Genomic DNA, 22,402 nt, shown 5'->3' with positions numbered 1-22,402 from the left:
TATCTTTATTGCATGTCTTATTTAACAGGAGTCAACATCAACAGACCTTGAGTTAATTATTTTAGAAACAATAGAAGGTATGAATTTCCACGAATGTCTTTTAAAATGTTTGAACACATGAATTATTGAGTAAGTTCTGGTAGATGTCCATCATCCTCGCTCCTGTTCTTTTTCGAAGCTACTCTTCATGAGAGCTTGTTAAGAGCGTAAATCCGAAAATATCGAGAATCGGCCGACAGAAGCGAAGTAACGAATTTTTTCTTATTTCACCAAAAGAACCCTTTTGGCTAACTATTTTCTGAAATGACATCAAAAGGTTCGATTTCCTTTTCCTTTCTTCGAAAATTGCAAAACTTTAAAATTCGGCCACAGGGCTTTCAGCGGCGGCCATGAGGCTTGAAATTTGGCACATGTTTAACATGCTCGTATAGGCGTACCAAACATTGTCTTAACATGTCCTTTACACAGTTTGTGGGGCATCTCTTAAACTTTACTCGGGGCTAAATTTTGTTTAAAAATGTTGTTTTTTACAAAATAGTTAACCCTCGGAAGCTGAACCATTTACGGACCTAAACTGATAAGGCTAATATTAGCAAACTTTGAACTTGTCAAATGCTATCTGTTATGTTACAGTCAAGTGAATAAATATAACCAAATAAAAGCAGGTTCTTTATTCTACCTGCCTGGAAAAAATTGCAGGTGGCCCGTAAAAACTGTTTTGTTGAGTGAATTTTCCGTGAGGTCACTTTGACGCATATCTGACTTAATTATTCAACTGTTAGTTATTGTCCAATTGCTATTGTTCCGACTATTTTTTCATTTTATACATTTCCACTAAATCTTTTAAGGTAAAGAAGTTCAAACAAGGTTTTACAACTCAGCTTGTCAATACACCAATCTGTTTGTTTTTTCAATAGCGCTAGTACTTTATCAAGAGTCACGCAAACTATTTCACACGGTAGCGAACTTGACTATGGCTTCGATGGATCCTTTTTGACATGGATCTTATGCAATATAGCTAATACTTTTGTTATAACGAGTACAGATAGCCACTCAAGCAATGGAAATACAAAATTCGTGAAACGTCAAAGGGATATCTTTAAAACATAGACAAGTATGATTAAATTAAACAAGGAACGTCGCGTTAAACTTTACAGTATCACTGCCACTAGTAAACACTTGTCTGCTTTGCTGTAGTAATTTCATATGCAAAATTTCCATTCACGAAAAAGTTTGAGATATTGTATATTCCAGAATCGGTGTATATTAGTAAGACGTTGTTTATGTTTCTTACTTTATGATTAAATATTTTACTCGAGCTTCGGAATAAACTGAGTAGACATTATTAAATTAAACGGAAATCCTTGAAAACGTATATTAACAGATTCATTTCTAGCTTTGGAATTCTCAATAGGCTAGTCACTTTGGATCTTCATCGCATTGCTACTTTTTTCATAAAGTTTACCTTGATGAAGATACGATTTTCAGGCCAGTGAAAATACTTGTTCCTCAATCACACCCCTAAATTGTGTTGCGTGACAATGTGATCAGCAATTGATTTGCCTGAGTTGTCATTGCCTCTCTTAAAATACTAAGAGGCCTGTTCTATTAGATGCCAATTTTTATGTTCTTTCAATCCTTCCTTTAACCTGCAGTCCGTTGCTTTCTGCTATATTTGTTTTTTGTGAGAATACGGCGTCGGTACTGAGAAAATAGTGTGCTGTGTTACAGGGCACTCTTGCTTTGCGTGACCTCAAAAATCTGCTAGGAGAAAGGACGAAGGAAATAAGATAGGTAGTGATGCTTTAGTGCCTCTCAATTCCAAATTTTTCTTTTATTAGTCTCCTGTCGTTGATGAGTATACGTGCGTGTCTATTGTCACGTAGCAACCCTGATATGGCAAAACTGTTTGACAGTTCACAATACAGGATGACCTTTTTGCATTAGCTTTGTAGAATGCAGAACTTTACTTAGCAAGTTAAACCGTCTTCAAATGAGAATCGTCGTTTATATAGGTTTTAGATCTACAATAGGCTCATCAATTTCAGTAGAAAAGTAGCAGTACGCAAAGGAGGTGTTACACACGCTAAAAGCAAACCGGGGTTGAACGCATCAAGTTTAAAACTGAGTACGCCACTCAAGGTAGTAAATATTTATCCAGTTAAAGTTTGGTTGTCGTTTAAACGTTACTGACTGTCAATAAAGAGACCTAAGTAAACATCTACAGGAATGTTTACATTCCAGTACAGGTCCATGCGATGTTAAAGTAATTCCGTATCGCCAACAATTTAATAAGGGAAAACTGAAAACGACATAAGTACATCCTATAAGGAATTTCTGCTGAATTGTGGGTAGATTAGGTTGTTACAGCCCGTTACACCCGCACGGGTAGACTAAGCAAGAAACCGAACAGACTTGACTTGTAATGGTACCCCGTGGGTACCCCGCAATAGTATTTGTAGCGTCACGTGACTCGCGTTGTTCCTTCGTGTTTCTTTGCAAGAGTTGTAAAACGATGCATGTCGAAAGCCGTGAAAACGAAGTGCTGTGTAAAGCTGTGAAGCCGTAATAAATACGTTGTGTTACCAGAAGATAGATCACACTAGCCGATTATATGATCAATTTGATCGGGAGTATGATCAAAGACAACCAAATATTTGTAAAGTAAAGTAAAGTAAACAACTTTGAGCGAAACAGTAACCGTTTAATAGTAAACCTTTAAAGGCAGAATATAGATGGAAATACTAACTTACCCTCAGAAACCTTTCAGCTAAGTTCTTTCCATGTTTAATTTTATTTTAATTCCGTTTTATTATCGCAACTGGGAGATTTATTTAAGAAAGTGAACTCTGATACGATGTGCTTTAAAAGAGCCTACTGAAAAATTCTCTCAACGGAACTACTTTTACGGGCCACCAGTCTTATTCTCTAGACGGAAAGTAGACAGACCCTTTAGTCATACTGCATAAAATTGGTGACAAAAAGGATCATTCTAGCCATGTATATTTTTGCCCTTTTTTTTTCAACCAGCTGGTCACGTTCGCTACCGCGTGAAATAGTTTGCGTGACTCAGGATAAAGTACCAGTGCTATTGAAAAACCATTAAAGAGATTGAATTGGTCTATTGATAAGCTGAGTTGTAAAAACTTGTTTGAACTTCTTATCTTGGATTTATTTCAATTCTTTACCTTAAAAGATTTAGTGGGAATGTATAAAATAAAAAAGTCGGAAATACTAGCAATTGCGCAATAAAAAATTAAAAGTGAGATATGCGTCAAAGTGACCTCACGGAAAATTCTCCCAACGAAACAGTTTTCACGGGCCACCTGCAATTTTTCCCAGGCAGGTAGAATAAAGAACCTGCTTTTATTTGGTTATATTTATTCACTTGACTGAAATATAACAGACAGCATTTGACAAGTTCAAAGTTTGCTAATATTAGCCTTGTCACTTTAGGCCTGTAAATGGTTCAACTTCCGAGGGTTAACTATTTTGTAAAAAGCAACATTTTTAAACAACATTTAGCCCCGAGTAAAGTTTAAGAGATGCCCCACAAACTGTGTAAAGGACATGTTAAGACAATGTTTGGTACGTCCATACGAGCATGTTGAACATGTGCCAAATTTCAAGCCTCATGGCCGCCGCTGAAGGCCCTGTGGCCGAATTTTAAAGTTTTGCAAATTTCGAAGAAAGGAAAAGGAAATCGAGCCTTTTGATGTCATTTCCGAAAATAGTTAACCAAAAGGGTTCTTTTGGCCAAATAAGAAAAAATTCGTTACTTCGCTTCTGTCGGCCGATTCTCGATATTTTCGGATTTACGCTCTTAATATGTAAAGAGAATGCCCGGCTAACCGACTTACCGGGCTACAACGAAGCCCGCCTTTGGATGCAAAATTCAGAGCCCCTCCACTCAAGTTCAGAAAGCGTCATCAAAGCGTGACGTGGCGTGGGAAAACCATCTAGATTTTATGGCGTGTATAGTTTCAGTATCGTTAACATTTTTTACGGTTAACGGCTAGTTTTTTCCATTTTCTACGCCTAACAGCTAAATTTCTGGCCATTTTGCGACTAACGGTTAACGCCATAGAGACCCTCATGTTATAACTGTTTACGTACATGCAAAAAAAGATAGCCCGCCTAAAAGGGTGCCCCAGCGAAAGCACTCAAGGTGGCTCGATTAGTCAACAGCTTTTGTAAAGAAATATGAAAATTGGCAGCCCCTGACCCCTCGAGCATTTTCGGACATTTGACGATCCGGCTTGGCTGTACCGTCTCGAGCATATTTTTTCAAATCCTGTGTTCTTTTCCCCTTCTGCTCCTTATTTCTTATTTCGTTCCGCAGACACTGAGCTTGTGCCTCTACTCTGCTAGTCGCTGTATGTAATTACTGCAAATAATGCGTCACGTGCGACTTTTAGACTGCCTAAATACCAATATGGCTGTCGGTGAGCTTATTCCATTTAGGACCAAACGTTACTACACTTAGGACCTTTATTACATTTAGGGCAAATTGTATATATTACATATAGGTCATTTATTACATTTAGGGCCAAATTTTATCACATTTAGGACCTTCATTACATTTAGGAACATTTATTACATTTAAGACCCCAACAACTGAACAAACATATCAAGCTGCAAACAGATATCTAAACTTCATAAAACTCGCACAAAATTTTGAAGAGGGTAAAGTTTGGGAGTTAAGTTTCCTTCCGGGACATTTTCCTCTGCTTACTGGTACCTCTGAGTTAAGGTCACAAAAAGGACTGTGCCAGTTCTCATGGGAAGCCACTTTGAGGGCTTACGATCTAGACTTTCCCTTTGTTTTTAGGCTCCAGTGAGCAGACACTTGAAAGAAATTGGGTCTGGCTTTGAAACTGTGCTTCTAAACATTTGTAAACTGTATCACTGGCTTTTGGTGCAGTGAGACTGTTAATGCTAAAGTTCATGCTGGCTGCAATTATGCAGGGTCAGTCCTGTACATTATCGGTGTTATTTTTGTATTTACAATGTTTTTTGTAAGCTAGGCAAGCTCCCATAAGCGGCCATCTTTCCCTTCAAGAGAAGGTCTCTTGTTCCCTTACAGGCCGCTAACGAGAACTATTCTCGTAATTGGCCAGCTTCAGTTACGGACTGCTTTTTCGTGTCCCCAGGGTGTCCGTTTACGAGGGTTTCCGCTGTATGAAGTCCATTGCTGTCGTCATAAGACTAAAAGAGAGACGTGCCATTCTATTTACAGACTAAAACACGACAACACGAGTGTCTTTTATTTCACTCTACGTCCTTTTATTTCCTGCGCAACAAAACCTTGAACTTGTTTCACAAAGCGGAAGAACTCTGGAATCCTCTCAACTATCACCTCTGGTTCCCAGTCCTTACTGCTTAGCAATTTATCCCATTCTTTGCAGTGTAGATGAAGGTCGGTCTGCAGTGAAGGAAAAAAGCGTAAATCATGCATCTAAATAGTATTTTCAATAATGCAATGAGATTCCAAAAATTTGAACTGTAATATTTACTTTACTGCAGTCTTCATAACCAGATTAGGCTATGCAGCGTTTCCCGTGGGATTTGGTTTTATAGCTTTAGATGGACAACTGGTTGACGATTTATCCTGCTCTTACAAATAGCTATTTTTCAACTGGAAATGAATCACCGTAGCGACTTTGCAGAACTGACATTTCGAGTGTCAACCCTTCGTCACTTTGCCCTGGCAAAGGCATACGTTCGAGGCCACAGCAGTCGCAAACTCACTTTTCGCAAAGGTATTTAAACTACGGTCGCGCTCGTTTGGGGAACGCGTATTTTGGGAACGCTGCAGTTTCGTAGCGACCGGAAGAACCGCAGTAGAACCTTTACTCAGGTTATTTTCTTAGTGTTTATCTACGAATTTCAATCATTACCGATTCTCTTAACTCCTCTGTTGCAATGTCACTGTGCCATGAAATCTCCTTGGAAAGAATGATTGCAAATTCTGGATTAGTAGTATACATAGCTCGTTTGGAAGACCGCTTATGGATCAAGTGAAATTCCTCTGGTATCTCATTGTCTGGCAGACTTAGCTCAAAAGGGTCTCCATCCGTCAGAGTCAATCCGGAAAGATGTCTTGATAAAACGTGTCTTGCTTCTGCTTTGGGTGCATAGTCTGCTACCAGAGCGCAATCTATCGTAAGAAAAACTCAGCATGAACAAGACATAATTTTTTTACACATTAATATTAAATGTGTATGTTAATTTTGAGTAGAATTTAACTAACGGAGAGCCGAAGGAAATTTTTCTTTTATTTGTTCCTACAAAGTTAGAAATTTGATAAGACACGTCGGCTACGTATCTCAACCTGATTAGTTCAGTTTACTAGTTTATTCTTCCAAATTTTCGCGTTCACTTTTCGCCGTTTGGTAGATGTATGGATGAATTCACTCATAACCTAGATTATTCACCCTCATTAGTTGATTTTAGTAACATTGATAACGGAGAACCGGGAACGGGAGTCTGGGAACGAGTGTACAGCGGTGACCCGCTCAAAAATTCAAAATGGCGGACAAAGGAAAAGCAAAGTAAGATGCTCTAACCTTGACTATTAGTGATATGAATCAAAGTGCTTTCTGGGCAAACCCGTCGATTTCCCAGTGGATGATGATTGACCTGTGTGGTCTCTTGTTACGGGTTATTCACCATTTTGACCGGGCATTTTGACTTCTGGCAATACTTGTCATAACAGTAGTCTTTTTTTTTTTTTTAATAAAAACGACTTTCGTGCATACTACATGAGGTGAAAAAACTGGCAAACCTTCCCCTCACTACATGAACTGCGAGAAAAGAAAAAAACTAGTGGCTTAAAAAAAACGAAAAAAAAAAGCCGACGAATCCCGGAATCGAACTTGGGTCCACTAGATTGGAACGTGGGTGCTAACCACAGTAACAGGTAAGAAACCTTGCTTCACGGGGGAAAGATACAAAGTACTTTATCAGTCTTATCTCAAATTGGCTAACAAATATGCGAATTAGCCGACAAATATGCGACATATAGTCTCTTAAACTGCAAACTTCTCGGATGCCGACTTTTAGTGTCGCTAGTACACGGGAAACAGAGGAGTCCTATTTGACCTTTTCCCTGTTAAATTCACGGTCCAAATTATAGCGCGAATCGTTTTTTTTTATTTACACGACCTCAAAATCAAACTGTACACATGCGATCGTGTTGTGATGATTAAATTTACTAAAAATAGACATATAGCTCATCGGCTATTCAAGTGTCAAAGTGTATGAGTTTGAACCAGACAAAAATTTGTTTCTGTGGGCGAAATTGTAATGCTCGGATTGGACTTCAGTTCGTGGAGTTCTAGCCAGTTCTTCTCGCTCCCGCTATGTGGGATTCGTCTTCCAATGCGACTTATGTTTCTTCACTGTTATTTGCGTAATATGGAGAGTTTGTCCTCAAGATCAGGATTTTCTCGCGGTGGATTCCACGCCCGCTGTTGAAACTTGCAATCTGGTGTAATCATGAGTTTTTTAGAGGCTCGCGAGACCGCTCTGTGCTTTACTAGAGACTTTTTCGACAAATGTTACGGTGGCCTTAACGAAACTGTTCGCTTTGATTTCCGAAATTCAATTTCAGGAGGTCAACCCTCCAGTAGTAGTACCATCGATATGTAGGGTGGATTGCCCCTTGTCAACTGCTTTACTAAATTCGGAGCGGAAATGTACATCCAGCAACTTCAGTCATCAAAACCGTTCCCAGTGCGTTTTACAAAAGCCAACAGAGTCGAACCAAATTCAGGATATAGCGATACCTTGTAAAAATTCTCCTCCTAACTCCCCGTGGGAACGCAGCCTCGCCAAAAGACATTAATTTTGTTTAGCGCGGCAGAAGCACGACGCTTGAATCGCTGCCGCGCCAGAGTCGTAAAGCACAGCAAGGCTTGTCGAACTCAATTGCTTGCCGGCCTTAATTCAAAAGTTTGATTCAGACGCTGTGCTCCTGCCGTGCTTTTGTCGAACTTAATTCCTGAATTTAGCTCGGCACGGCAAAAGCACGACGTCTGAACTGGGGCTGAGGGTTCTAATACTTAAACATGTAAAATTCAGCTTTCAATACAAGTGAAAGGCTTCTACAATGAACTCTGAAATGGACAATTTGTGACCAATGCATTCAATTCAATGAGCTTCTATTCTGTTTATTATCTTCTATTCGGCAACTGACAATTGAAAGGCGACATGGCTTAGCTTTGTAGGTTTTCGTGGATTAATATGTCCGTATCATTTATGAGCGAAGTTAAATATTTAGTAACTTGAAATAGTTTGCGCGGCAAGAATTAATATCAAAAAAAAAAAAAAAATCAATTTTGGCTATTTTTATTACCCGTTGAAGCGACCGCCCAACAACAGGAATAGGCAATTTTATAACTACTTTTGGTGGCCTCGTTTAGCACAAATTTTGTAATTTAATTTTAGGGGCTTTTTTGGCAAGAAATTTCAGTGCTAGTTGTGTAGTGTTACTTTTGGCTAAAGCCTAGCTTACATGATTAAATTTTACCACCGTGTTTGACAAATCAGATTAAACGGATACCTATCTCGAAAGAAAATGTCGTGCTTTTTATCGCGCACGTGTACAGACCTTTGTGGGGTTCAATAGGAACATCGGGTATCATTAGCTTACTTCAATGCAATGACTCCATAGAAAGTCACCTTGCTTCCATCCATTTGTCACGAGAGACCACAACAGAGGGACAGCTTATCTTGGCGAGGGCTGGCCTTTTTGATTTAGACGAGTCGCTTGTCGCGCAAATGTCCGTATGCGCCAAGCACAGGCACGCATATGGGAAGTTCTGGCGACCCAGAGCAGCCTGTCAGTATCCAGCACTTCGAGGGCGTCCTGGTAGGAGCCAGAAAAGGGCAAAGAGCCGATATTCAGTGAATCTTGAAATGGCTAAAGCCATCAAATGTATTGTGTTCTTGTTCAAGTCGATTCAGGTGCGTACAACAAATTGTAACTTTCTTACACACCTTTTGTTACATAACACAGGCATTAAAACATTTCATCGTTTTTCTTTGCAAACTAGTTTACCTCAGTTTTAGATTTTTATATGGGACAGTTTTTCATCCAGACATTGACTTCGCAAAGTAAAAGTTCAAGCGGAGCAACAACGGCGGAGGCAGAATCCCTGAAAAGTACCTCACGATTGCAAATGGGATGGGCACTTCAAAAGAAACACGCAAGTGTGAGATTTTCTCAAAAGGCTAGGCAGTACCTGATACAGAAGTTTAACATCGGGCAAGACACTGGTCAGAAAGAAGATCCAGCCCAGGTTGCGAAGGATACACAGACTGCTTCCACAATGGATGGAGAAAGAATGTTTGATAGAACGGAGTGGTTGTCGAAGTCTGAAGCGAATAGAGTTGATGAGTGGAGGTGAACTAGATACAGAAACAGAGGAGGATGACGATTTAGCAGAGGAGTACGCTTGCAAGTTAGTGTAGACAGGGAGCATTTGAGAGAAACAAGGGAAGCTGTCCTGGGGAAAGTAGGCTTGACCCACCCAATCTTGTACGATATTTACGATCTGTGCACGTTTGCAAGAGAGGCGAAGCTACCAACTTTCAAATCGAAGGTGCTTAGAGAGATCTGTACACATTTCGACCTCCCATTTCAACCTAGAGATACCAAGGCAGATCCTGTTACAAAAGTGAAGGAAATGGTTTCAGAATGTAGTTGTAACATCCAACAGTAATGACAGTGAAAGACGCTGGTATTTAAAAATAGTATGCAGCTGATCTGGGGACGAGACTAGGTATTAGTGGTACCTGTAAGCGTTTAGACCATATTACCTGAGAGCAACGGCCCAGGAGCCTGTTTCTCGAAAGCACCGGAAACTTTTGGGGTCCGGAAAGCCATTTTTAGTTAATCAGTATTTAAAGACAGAGAGGTATATACGCCTGAAACTTCTTGTATGAAGGGAACTTCTCTTCATATTAGGAATATGTGAAAAAAACAGCTCTGTAGTCGTAAGGTTTGAGATTTTGCTACGGCTTTTCGGGACCTTTGAGAAACGGGCCCCAGCCCCGGGGGCATCGGCCTGTTGGATCCAAATTTAACGAGCTTGCGCAGCGATTTTGGTTACCTTGCCTATGTATAAAATTGTAACATGACAGAAAATTGTCCTGATCACGCGCATGCTCCAAACTTGTGACTTCATATAAAATATGTTATATGTTATATGTTGTGTTATATGTATATCATCAAAACGACATTTAACGTCATTTCTCAAGAAAGCGATTGAAATGGATTTTACGACAGCTAAGACACTTTAGGGTTATTTGGTGTTTTATCTGGCTGTAATGTGTTGAAAGCAGTTTCAGAGGTAATAGGGGCACTGCTCCATAGAGAAAAGGTCAAATTAGCTGCCCCTGAGAGGCATCTGAGTTCACATAGCTGTTAGGTCAGGACACCCTCACCACAACACAACCCATTCTCATCCTTGTGTTGACTTTTTGATCATCCTGATTCTCGCTCTTCTGGAGTATAGTAAAACATATGAGAATCATCTGAGTAATTTGGTTACGAAAACGTTATTAAATAAAGAAGTACTTACTTAGTTAGGAGAACAATAATTGTCACCAAGTCGATGCTCATTTTGAAGTGTTTTCCAAATGCATCGCAATCCCATTATAACCAAAGAGCAAGGAAGGTTTCAGTGTAAGATAATGAGTATTGCTAAAGCGAATACACCCTGTACGAACCTGTACACATCGGCTGACTTTGCAGTGTTTGGAGTAGATAAGGAGGTAAAATCTTTGTGGCTTGTGCAACGCAGCTGAGATTATGAAGGTCACGATGTTGTCGATTTCAATTACAGCGTTCTGTAAAGATTTGATATCAATTTTCAAGTTTTAACATCGGCTAAATAGTACCTTTCACTTTACAAACATCAGTGGAAAATGGAAAGAAAGAATCAAAACACTGGAAACGTTTTGCAAACTGACCGGTCTATAAACAGGACTAGTAGAAGTAATGGACCGTGACCAAATTTGCAAATATTCCGGGCACGTTTTCCTGACTTTTCCACATAGCGTCTGGGGATCACTGCTAATAATTCAGCAATGCTACCTATTTAAACCGTTTCTGAGTTTTAGTTTTTGTCGGATCCCTGTATCTTAAACGTGGCATGATTAATTAAGAGTCGCTGACTGGAAATATCGAGAATGGCTGGCCAGGTTCGAAAACTCGAAAATCCTGAAATTTTGCCTAAAGAACTATTTTAGGCAGCTACTTTCGAAAATGTTATACCAATTTTCTTAGAATTTAAAGTATTCGAGAAATTCGCAAAAAACGAAAATACAGCTTTTTTGTCTCATTAAATATGCCAAAAATATCTGGAAAATTGACGAAGTTCTCGGTATTCGCATTGAAACAATTTACAAAACTAGAACACGGGGTAAACGAAGCATAAGAGCTTTACCTTTCTTCTATCTAACAATAGCAAGTTTTAAATTTTTCAGGTATTTGGAAAGATTCCGTCGACCGTCGAAGAATTGTCTTTTCAAGCCCCTATGAAAACGGCAAAAATTGCGTAGTTTTACGGGCTTAAAACGCATCTTGGTATGTCCAATATGGAACTAAAACAAGTACTGTGCAAAAGAATGTCGTTTCTACTATAATAATATGGAAAAAAAATTTCTGGGCAATTAAGGTTCACACAGGTAAAATGTAAAAGTTCGCGACAGTCTCTTCTCAAATCTGCATTATACGGTATGTTCAAAGAACTATATATTGTTGAGTTTTGTTCCATTTGTGGGCCATGCTTTGTGGGAAATATACAAATCGAGAGTTGATCCATGTCGTTATTACACCATCGTTTTTGATATTTCATGCAAGGTACATAAAACTACAGAAAAAAGCCCAAAATATAATTTCAAAGTCACATAGACTAAACACGCTACATGTATTGCGTGACTGGTGTCACGTATTATATATTTTCTGTTAGCTCCAATTAGGATTACTAACTAGATTATTGAGGTTTAGACACTTGCTTATAATAGAAACACATCAGGGTTTGTCTTTCCCGTTTATATACACTCGATTAGCCTGCAAATATTCGAAAGGAGACTAGTCTTTTAAAGTAAATTTTAGCGTGTGTCTCGATTTTGATCTTGATGGAAAACGAATTAAGGTGACTGAACACAGTTTTTGATACCTGTGTTTCATTCACCTTTTTCTCTAAAACCCTTGATCCCTCGGTCGTCAAAAATGGCAGCAAGCTAGTTAATAACACAAACTTTGTTTTTTTTGTTGGTTAAGCTGACGTATGTGCCGTTGCCATGGCAACATGAATAAATATAAACAGGCCTTTAAAATCGCTTTTGTTTATTTGCAAAAAATCTAGTCATTAGATTTTCTTTATAATTTGCATGCAACAAGCTTGTAACGATTCTCACAAGTTAACACCATTTTGCCAATAGTTTAACAGAGAGATCTTTAATTATCCCTTGTTGAAGGTTCACTGGAATATCTAGAATTTCTTTCGTTAAAGTTCAGTCATTTTCAATACTCGAGTTACTTATTTCCTAAAGTATTTTCGTGCCAAATTTCGTGAAATTCTAATGAGTAGTTCTCGAGAAATAGGCGTATTTCCAAGAGTGCAATTTTCATTCAATCGCAATTTTTTTACTTACTACGCATGCGCTGCATTTAACTGGGTTCTTTCGGTAAGAAAGAAAAAGCTGAGAATTGCTGGGTTCTTTGGATCGTTACCTTTTCTAACATATCTTTGTAATAAAAGACTAAAGCCATCAATACGCTGCGTTCAATTATAGAGAACAATAGCACAGATACTGCGGGTGTTGAGTAAATAAAATAATCGTTCTGTTGACGGCATGTTTGTTTTTTGCGATACTTGTGCACGCGCTGAATTGCATCAGCAAAAGCGCGCGCGAAAACTGTGTTCGGCCACCTTAATTAGATGCACTAAACGAAACGAAGAGGTTTTATTAACGTGATCCAGCTAGACCAAGGAAGCAAGTTTTCTTGAAAAATAGAGTAAGACTGTTTGAAAACTATCCCGCGAGCTGACCTCGGTTGGAATTTGGCTTAGCCCAAACGTCGTGCTTCTGTCGTGCCGACCTCAAATAAATTTGTCCGGCAGTGGCAATGACAAGAGAGCAGCGGTGATTCCAAACGTCGAATTTAATCAGTTGCGCAGAAGATCGGAAGACCCTTGCTTTGCTTAAGGCCATTTCAAATGCTACAAATATTAGCAACGGCGGCTGATGCAGCAGGCTGGCTATGAATTCAGTTCGACACGGTAAGAGCACGCCGAAGCCAAGTCGCGCTACACGGCATGCAAAGTTTAGTCATCCCCCCCCCGGGGGGGGGAGGGGGAAAGACTCATATAAAAATAACAGGGGTGCTTGTCGTAAATTTTAGGGATTAATCCTCAAAAGGTCCACCGCGAGAGGTTTTGCGGTACCGTTTAGGGGATTGAGCCAAAATATGACAGGGGATAATGCGTTATGTAAACGGTTGTCATTTTAACCATCGATTTTCCCTCTTTCTTTATCGTTTGGAGACTATTAAGGCTAAGTAATTGAAGACACCAACAACGACAAAAAAAGCGTCGTTAGAAATATATCGAGTAGTCATTCTATAAAGAGACTTTTCAATTTTCGTCAATTATGCAAATAAGTTCATCTAGCGTCAAAGACGTTTGTGTTTGCTGGCGCGTGTTCTTACTGCCCAGATTGCTTTTTTTTCAAATACTGATTGAAGAAGACCAAAAGTTCCGTCAAAGTATCTATTTCGAATCGATGTTGGGCAAACTAAGACGCGTTTTAAGCCCGTAAAGTTACGCAACTTTTGCCGTTGCCATAGAGGCTTCAATTCTCCGACAGTCGACGGAACCCCTCAAAATTTAATTTAATGTAAAGCTTTCATATATGCTTAGTTTATCCGGTGTTCTGGTCTTGTAAATTGGTTTCAATGCGAACACCGAGAACTTCGACTCAAGCGCGGAAGTAGCACTACGTTTGAAACCATGCATGCACTCAGTTCGGCAGGCTAAATTGAAGTCGGCGCGACTACTTATTACAGCACGGCAGGCCTAATGCCGTTCCGCACGGCAGTAGCGCGACTTGGCTTCGAACGGCGTGCTCTTGCCATTCACGTGTCGAATTAAGCCCCCCCTCCCCCAACTTTTTGCTAGGATGACATTTTATTTAGTTTTAGTACGAGGTACACATGAAGAAATAGGACTAGGCCGAATTCCAACCGAGGTCAGATCGCAGGATAGTTTTCAAACAGTATAACTCTATTTTTCAAGAAAACCTGCTTCCGTGGTCTAGCTGGATCACGTTGATAAAACCTCTTCGTTTCATTTAGTGCATTTATTTAATTCGTTTTCCATCAAGATCAAAATCGAGACATATGGCTAAAAATACTTTAAAAGACTAGTCTCTTTTCGAATATTTGGAGACTAATCGAGTGTGTATTGTCGGGAAAGACAAAACCCTATATGTCTCTATTATAAGCAAGTGTCTAAACTTCAATAATCTAGGAATTCCAATTACTTGGAGCTAACTGAAAATATATATGACGTGACGGCAGTCACGTAATACATGTAGCGTGTTGAACTTATATTTTGGGCTTTTTCTATAGTTTTATGTACCTTGCGTGAAATAATGAAACGATGTTGTAATAACGACATGGATCAACTCTCGTTTTGTATATTTCCCACAAAGCATGGCCCACAAATGGAACAAAAACAGACCAGAGTGCTCAACAATACAGTTCTGTGAACATACCGCATTATGCAAATTTGAGAAGAGACTGTCGCGAACTTTTACATTTTACCTGTGTGAACCTTAATTGCCCAGAAATTTTTTTCCATATCATTATAGTAGAAACGACATTCTTTTGAACAGTACTTGTTTTAGTTCCATATCGGACATACCAAGATGCGTTTTAAGCCCGTAAAACTACGTAACTTTTGCCGTTTTCAAAGGTAATTCTTCGACGGTCGACGAAACCCTTCAAAATGCTTGAAAAATTTAAAACTTGCTGTTGTTAGATAGAAGAAAGGTAAAGCTCTTATGCTACGTTTACCCCGTGTTCTAGTTTTGTAAATTGTTTCAATGCGAATACCGAGAACTTCGTCAATTTTCCAGATATTTTTGGCATATTTAATGAGGTAAAAAGTATTTTGGTTTTTGGCCAATTTCTCGAATACTTTAAATTCTAAGAAAATCGGAATAGTAGTTTCGAAAGTAACTGCCTAAAAGCGTTCTTCAGGCAAAGTTACAGGATTTTCGAGTTTTCGAACCTGGCCAGCCATTCTCGATATTTCCGGTCAGTGACTCTTAAAAGAACATGAGAGCGTTTTGAATGAAAACAATTTGAATTAGCGTGACAACTAATTTGCATAATAAAGTGTGAGATTCGCACAAAGCACAGAAAGTTCGAAGTCGCTCTGGGAAAGGAAGATAAAAAGCGCAAGGTATTTTTATATTTATATGCTTCCTAAGCCTTGTTTAGCAGAATTCAGGTAGAGTTTTGAGCGGCCGGGTCTGGACTTGGGAAATAAGCGCCAGCGAAGACAAGCTACTTTCGCAGGTTTTCAGAAAGTGATATAACGGGCGGTAAAAGATAAATTTTCAGGATCCCCAAAACAAAATATATCAAAAGTAATGTGTATTCCTTACCCTTGAAGGATCACTTAATGTAGGGATAATAACAATTTTTTGTTAAGTTTGGTGGTCTTTGAGCAGCGAGCTCGTCAATTTAGGCAATTTTCCTTCCTTGGAACGCTCAAATTTAGGCATTTCCCGGCTATGATTGTTTTGAGCTCTAAAAAAAATATATTTTGACGTATTTGCAAAAACTTAAGTCTTTACATTTACTTCTGGCCCAAGATAGTTCACTGAGAAAAGTTTGAGGGAAACTTTCTTCCCACCAGAAATGCAGTGGACCGCTTTTAGAGAGACTGCCACTTAAGTGTTTTAAAGGTTTACTAAAGTGATCCGTATTGAGAGGGGATCCAGTGTGTCAAAGGAGCACTATTTTCTGTGACAGATGAAGGAAAGAGTTACCTTGTCTGTCAGAAATGATACAGGCAACGATTTAGTGAAGCCCCGTATAAAATTTGTCAATATCCTTGCCTGGCTGTTAGGCTACATATCTTCTAGTGATATGTAACCGTATAATGGCAGATATCAAATTATTGAAAACTAGATCATTGGATAATGCAATTCGAGAGTTTTCCATGTTCTACAAATATGGTAAGCGTACGCGCGATTTTCTGAGACGTTTCTTTTATTCTAGTTTAGTTTTCTATATTTTGGAGGCGTTGTTAATAAAACAATTATTCCACTCGTGTTTGTTGGATATGAGATGATTGTAGCCAACTCGGCGCTACGCGCCTCATTGGCTCTCTACCATCTCATATCCAACGCTTGCTCGTGGAATAACTATTAATTACACCAAAAGGGAGAATACACAGGATGTTAATCCGTGCAAGGACATTTTAATACAATAAATCACATCAAACTTCACCTGTTCGTCCACGGATGGTAAATCTGCAGTCAAATTCACAGCCAGGAAATAAAATGTCAGCCTGCAGATATCTTCGTGATGGAAGAACAAGCCATCCTCGACATCGTGACCGTGTTAGTTCATCTTCAAAGTGATTCTCTTCCAGAATGTTCTTGACGTCATTGAAAGGGATTGGTATATCCTCCAACCTTTTATTGGCATTGTTTTGTGTCACCCAGACCTATTGAAAACGAGTAAACTTTTAAAGGCTACCTTGTTACTTTATTTAACGACATGGCACAAATGGGTAATAGCTAAACTTGCCAGATGCTAATACCCAGAACAGGATATTATTGAAAAGAATATTAGCCTACGTGGCCGGCAGATTCTTTGAAATTTCGTCATTTCAAAGTCTTCCTTCAATATACCTGCCTATCACCCTTTTTTATTATTTCAGCTTCTTTCATTTTAACGTATGCTGCAACCGTCACGTTAATTTTATTTTTGTTAACAATTTGATTTAGTAAAAACTGAGCGACCTTTGAAACACTGTCTGAGGAAGTATCTTCATCAACTAAGGGGAACTTGCCACTGTTTGGTGCCCAGCATTGTGCAGGAGGCAACAATTTTGTACTGTATATGCAGTTACCTTGCATCTTATTTCATGCCAACATGGCGTTACGTATGTTAAATCGTATCTTGCTATAAAATCCTCCGACGTTTTCTCGTAAGAGGTTCCCTCCAGGACTTTCTCGTCGAGATCCACCCCCTCTTTAAATGTAACTTTCCAATGATTTCCTTCTTCAGGAGATTGCAACTTTTTCATTGCTTCATCGATGCTCCACTTTCCACCTTCAGCCTCCTCTATGGAAGGTAACAACACGTTTTTTAAAACGCCGAAAGACATGGTGAAATCATCATCAGTAGTCAATAGCGCCCCTTGGGGCAGTAGCCAATCAGCGTGCAGGGATTGTACCACGTGACCAATTTTTTCCCATACATTTTCTTAAAATTGAAAATCCAAGATGGCCGCCAGGTAGGTAAAACATGGCGCCCGTGACGTCACAGCTCTTGCATGCCCAAATAAGGGCAACATGAAATCGAGGTTCGGATGGGGTGATAAAAGGGTTTGCGTGAGTATCGAGTGGGTATTGTTGTTTTGAGATCGACGCGAAGATGTCTTCAGAGGAGAGCAAGACGAAGGTGGAGGTGATTGGTATTCCTGCAGGAGCGTTGCCGGATGACATTCCGAGAGAGGAGTTTGCAGCGAGAGTGTTGGATGCCGTGAAGGATAGTCTTCTTGGAAAGATTATGAAAAGCTCCGTTAGGGATAGTACGGATAACCTACTGAAGAAAGAGATGACGAAGCTGGCGGATGGGGTGATAAAGTTCAGACAGGCCATGTCAAGGAAGATGTTGGAGGACGAGTCTCTGGAGGATAAGGAACCTGTGCGTTTGGAGAGGTTGCCTGAGAGTTTTGAGGCCGGATGGAAAGAGTGGAATAGCTGTTGGGACAACAGAGAAGAGTTGGCGTACAAAGCATTTATCGAAACGATGACGTCACCATCAGAGGAGTGAAAAAACATTTTTATTTATGCCTGTAACTAATAAAGATCCTTTAACGAGAGAATGTACATGGTTTGTTGCGTGATTTTTAGCATCGTCTTGAGTGCTTGCACGTCATTGGTTCCCAGGTGTACGAGGGATAGCATCATGGTTTGTGGGGTGAGAAATTCTCCGTGAAAGCCTGAGGAGGATTCGAACACGCGTCCGAAGGGCCAGACTTTGGAGAGGTCTCTTCGCATGTACCAGGGGTAGGGAAAGTGATGGGTGAGGAAGAGGAGCATGACATCTTCGTCGGGGTGGGGTGCGTCCAAACAGATTTTACAGGCCAGGAGTCTCTATAGGGAAAAAAGAAAAAATTTTTAATGCCCCGACCAGGAATCGAACCTGGGTCTTTGAGGCCACAACTCAACGTCTTCACCATTAGACCATCGAAGCGCTTACCTCTTTAGGACTTGGTTTTGGGGCTGTCATCGGGAGGCAGTCCGAAATTCACGGCTTTGCAATGAGGGCAGAGTCTTTGGGAGGGTTTCAGCCACCAGGTGTGGAGGGCTTTACAGGATCCGTGAAAGAATTGGTCGCAACAGGGTGTCAGGAAGTAGTCGCTGATACTGTGATTGGGAGTGTATCCTTCCTTGCACCATATACATTCGGGTTTATAAAATCGAGACATGGAGTCTGAAAAATAGAGCAAAAACAATTTTTTATTGGACACACTGCTTTATTGACAGATTGGGACGTGTGCACAGTCCTGATGACTGGCGCCCATTTTGTCTGCAAAAAAAGATTTCACATGATTGACACGTGACATGGCTTCTTCGTAATGGCTGCCCAGGAAGACGGCTTCGTAACGGGAGGTCTCATAATTGGGATACACGCCATAGATGGCTCCGCAACAGGTAGCCCAGACGCACCCTAGTCCCCAGGCTTCTCTCAATGGTCCCGAGAGTGTACGTACGAATTTGTCGTGGGTCCCACGTTTACCCAACGCTGTGAGCGGTAGGCGGCAGCAGGGTCTGGTTTGCTTGCAGACGTAACAATGGGGGTCGTGTTCCATGTCTAAGATTGAAGCAATTGTCTGTAAGTGTTTCGGACCCAGTCTATGTGAATCACCAAATCATTGGTATCGTCCTCGTCAAGGACCCCCAACCTCTCTTCCAGCCCCAAAAGATCTAGTTGGTCCAGGGCCACCTCGATAAAACCTAAAAGTTGTTCTAGGTCCCTGTACAAAGGGGTCTCTTCTTCTTCTTCTTCGTCGTTCATCCACTCTCTCACCCGCTTTTCCCAGGTAGTCAACTCTACGTTACACTGCTCTAATACTTCCATACTCACTTGGTACTTCGAGAAGCCACAGCAACGAGAGTATCCACAGTCTTCTGTAATGGGCGCTCATACAAGTTGAAAAAAACTCAGAGTGAAAAGTGAACGGTCCAACTCGCTTATTTTATACACACGGTATAATGGTGTCCAGTCTCCTACCGTGAGTGGGTGTGGTAGGGGGATACCCCCCTATCCCCTGGGTCGGGGTAACACGTCACTTGGTCTTGTTCTGTGATTGGTTGGACGGATCTTCATAAAGCGAATCCGCGTGGCCCCCGATCTTCACTCTGAGTTTTGAACTTGTATTGAGCGTCATTATGGCCTTGAGGGAGATATATATTCAAAACAATTTTAGACCGAGAAAGCCCGATGTCACCTATGAAGAAGCGATTGACCGAATGGACGCACCCTGGACCCGGTTTTACGAGGACATGAACTTTCCCATCCGGGATTTGTTGGCGGGTCGACGTTGGCTTTCGCGCATCAAGGATTCCAGTCAGCTCGAGGTAATGCTCCACCAAATCTTGTTTTTTATGGATGAGCAGAGGGAAAACTGGACGCGGAGTTTGTTCCAGTACCGGAGCATTGAGAAGTGTTTCGGCAGGACCTTGTTCAACGCGATCTATGCCATACGTAAGAACATTGTATGGGACCTTAAAGTGAAGCCGCCCGTGGACCGTATTACGTTTCACCGAATGATGTTATGTTACGGTTTCGAGCCTTTTCAGTCCACGTGGACGAGGAGACAAAAGAAGACAGCGAGACACTATGTGAACGTCATCAATTTTTATTACAGTACGTTTAACTCATGTAATCAAGTGACAATGCGAGCGATGATCGATGCGGAGGATAGATTACCCAACATGTAAAAAATATTGAAAAATAAAAATCGGAGTGTGTTTTTTACAAAAAACTGTGTCTGTCTTTTTCTTAGTTTGGGTTCTGTCCATTGATCAGTATGGCTTCGGCGACTCCTCGCGGGTATTCGTCGATCCATTGGAAGAACTTGCAGGTACGCTTGGGACACTTGAGATAGAGCCTGTCTGGGTTGGACTGAGAGTGTGAGGTGGCTAAGACCAGGGATTTGCTGCATAGACATCGGAAACGCGCTGGGTCGATGTTCCTGTAGCAGGGGTGGGTCTGTTCTTCGACGCGTCTCAGGTAAGTGCTCACCTCTTTGACGCCACAGGTCACATAACACTTGGTGTAGAATCTGGAAGAGGGGCATCGGTAATACTCCCACCAGGTACCACCTTCGGGGGTTTTCACTCTTCCATATTCCATGGGTACCATACAACGCGGGCAAGTGGGATCTTGTGGTTTCAGTTGGTTCAGGAACTGATCGGGGTCGAATTCCTCCAACACTTGGACTTCGGTGAATTCTCCTTGGTCGTCCACTTCAGGTGGTAATTCTACGAGGTCATCTTTCTTGAATTTGTCGAGTCCCATGGCTTCCAGGACTTGCATGGTTCGAGGAGGTGAGTCTCTTATCACTGTCAGGCATCCGCCTTGAATGGCAGGTAGCTTTGAGTCTATACGAGGAAGATAGAGATTGAGTTAGTATCCCAACAAGGTGTTTTCCCGTCGCATGGTTTCTAGGATGTGGGTGGTTTTTCGCACGTTTTTGGGGGTCAGTCTTTGCCTTCGCTTGTGATGGTTACTTTTCATTTGGCTTTTGACTTCTTGGCGTTGGATCGAAAAGGCGCTCCAGGGCTGCGAGAAGCCTTTGAGAGGGACGGTGGTCCAACTGACCGAGTCCGGGGTGATCTCTTTGAAGAGGACGCGTTCGTTGAAACGTAGTCTGGTACGAGGTTTTTTGAATAACCATCTATCTAAGGTGGATTGTAGTTTACCTCCTCCTACTTCTCCTTCCACTCTCTTGGGCAAGAGCAGTTTCAGTTTCTTACGCGCCCCCTTCTTTTTCTTTTTCTTTTTTCTGTCGGGTTCGACGTGTGAATCCATGTCGACTGATGAGAAAAGTGATTCGTGATGGAATGCGTGGTTCGACTTTATGGACGTTTTTGACGACCAATCGTATTCGGGTGGTGTGATGGGATCATGTGACGGTCTTCATGGCGATTGGCGGGATCTGAAAAAGGGCACGTGATCCGGGAAAGTACGGAGTGAAAAGTGGATCCGCGGCGCGGGTATAAAAGGAGCCCGTTGTACGCAGTGAATCATTCTCGACTTGCTCTTGGTGCGGTGATGACCTATAGACCTATGAATGATAGAGACGTGGCAGAGATTATTGAAGATCTGAGACGACATTTGAATCGAGCTTCTGACGATTTGGATATAATCGAAAAAGAAGGCGAAAGATCGTCCTATGTGAGGCTAATTGACTTAGAATTGCACGTTGTTGGTCCCTTGTACTTTAGGCTTCAAAGACACCTGACGGACTGGGGAGACCCGAAGCACCATCCTGAATTGTCATATCTAGGAAGAAAGAGGTTTGACGAGGCAAGAGAATGACTTACTATAGCAACTCGAACCAGATTCGGGACCTCGTGGAGAAGATCGGGGATCAGAAGGTACACACTTTAAGAGATCTCGATGCCATTCCGGATGCCAAAGTGGACATGTACATTTTTGACAATCTCTTCGAACCGTTAGGTCAAATACCCGATTGTCTGTGGTCTTTCGAGCTCTTGATGAGACGTCGTCCTGACTGGGGTGGTACGATTTTGGAGACGATGAAGAAGAACGAACATGTGTATTTGTTCTGTGGTGAGTGGTGTCGCGTGATGTACAGAAGTGGTAGCGGTCAATTCAAATTCATTCATTGTCGGGATCCCTCCCTGGACACCGAGCGTGCCTGTTTGATCGCCACGGATAACCTCACGTACATGATGAGCGATGCCATCCGTGATCTGTTTGAGCCCTTGCGGTTCGCTCGTGACCTATCACGACGGGTGTTGGAGAACGACAAGAGTCCCAGGGTGGAGGAGATACTGACGTTCAACAGGTGCGCTCACAAGGAAACGTGTCTGAAGTTGGAAG

The 22,402-nt window shown here is 41.2% G+C and overlaps 1 protein-coding gene and 1 non-coding gene across 2 annotated transcripts; both read right to left on the bottom strand.

The window, feature by feature from the left end:
* Nucleotides 1-22: 22 nt before the first annotated feature.
* On the bottom strand, nt 23-17,437 carry LOC145474528 (uncharacterized). Its single transcript, XM_081455148.1, has 4 exons — nt 17,169-17,437; nt 16,541-16,760; nt 5,901-6,160; nt 23-5,425 (listed from the first exon to the last, which is right to left on the bottom strand). Exons 1-4 carry the CDS (start codon nt 17,424-17,426, stop codon nt 5,267-5,269), a joined length of 897 nt encoding a protein of 298 aa, XP_081311274.1. The 5' UTR covers nt 17,427-17,437; the 3' UTR covers nt 23-5,266.
* A 1,011-nt stretch (nt 17,438-18,448) lies between these two features.
* Trnah-gug (transfer RNA histidin (anticodon GUG)) lies at nt 18,449-18,520 on the bottom strand. The gene has a single exon. It is a non-coding gene; the product is annotated as a tRNA-His (tRNA).
* Nucleotides 18,521-22,402: the final 3,882 nt, after the last annotated feature.

This window comes from Orbicella franksi, unplaced genomic scaffold (assembly GCF_964199315.1).
Source record: "Orbicella franksi unplaced genomic scaffold, jaOrbFran1.1 SCAFFOLD_254, whole genome shotgun sequence".
NCBI lineage: Eukaryota > Metazoa > Cnidaria > Anthozoa > Scleractinia > Merulinidae > Orbicella > Orbicella franksi.
Note: the sequence above shows the minus strand (reverse complement) of the source record. Positions and strands in the feature narration are given on the sequence as shown.

What these genes read in the sequence shown, in the direction of transcription:
- LOC145474528 (XM_081455148.1), bottom strand. Translation starts at nt 17,426, where the DNA reads ATGTCTTTCGGCGTTTTAAAAAACGTGTTGTTACCTTCCATAGAGGAG. An exon ending in GGCATGAAATAAGATGCAAG is followed by an intron (nt 16,761 to 17,168) that starts GTAACTGCATAT and finishes CGTTTTCAATAG; the next exon opens with GTCTGGGTGACACAAAACAA. An exon ending in TACCATCCGTGGACGAACAG is followed by an intron (nt 6,161 to 16,540) that starts GTGAAGTTTGAT and finishes TTCTTACGATAG; the next exon opens with ATTGCGCTCTGGTAGCAGAC.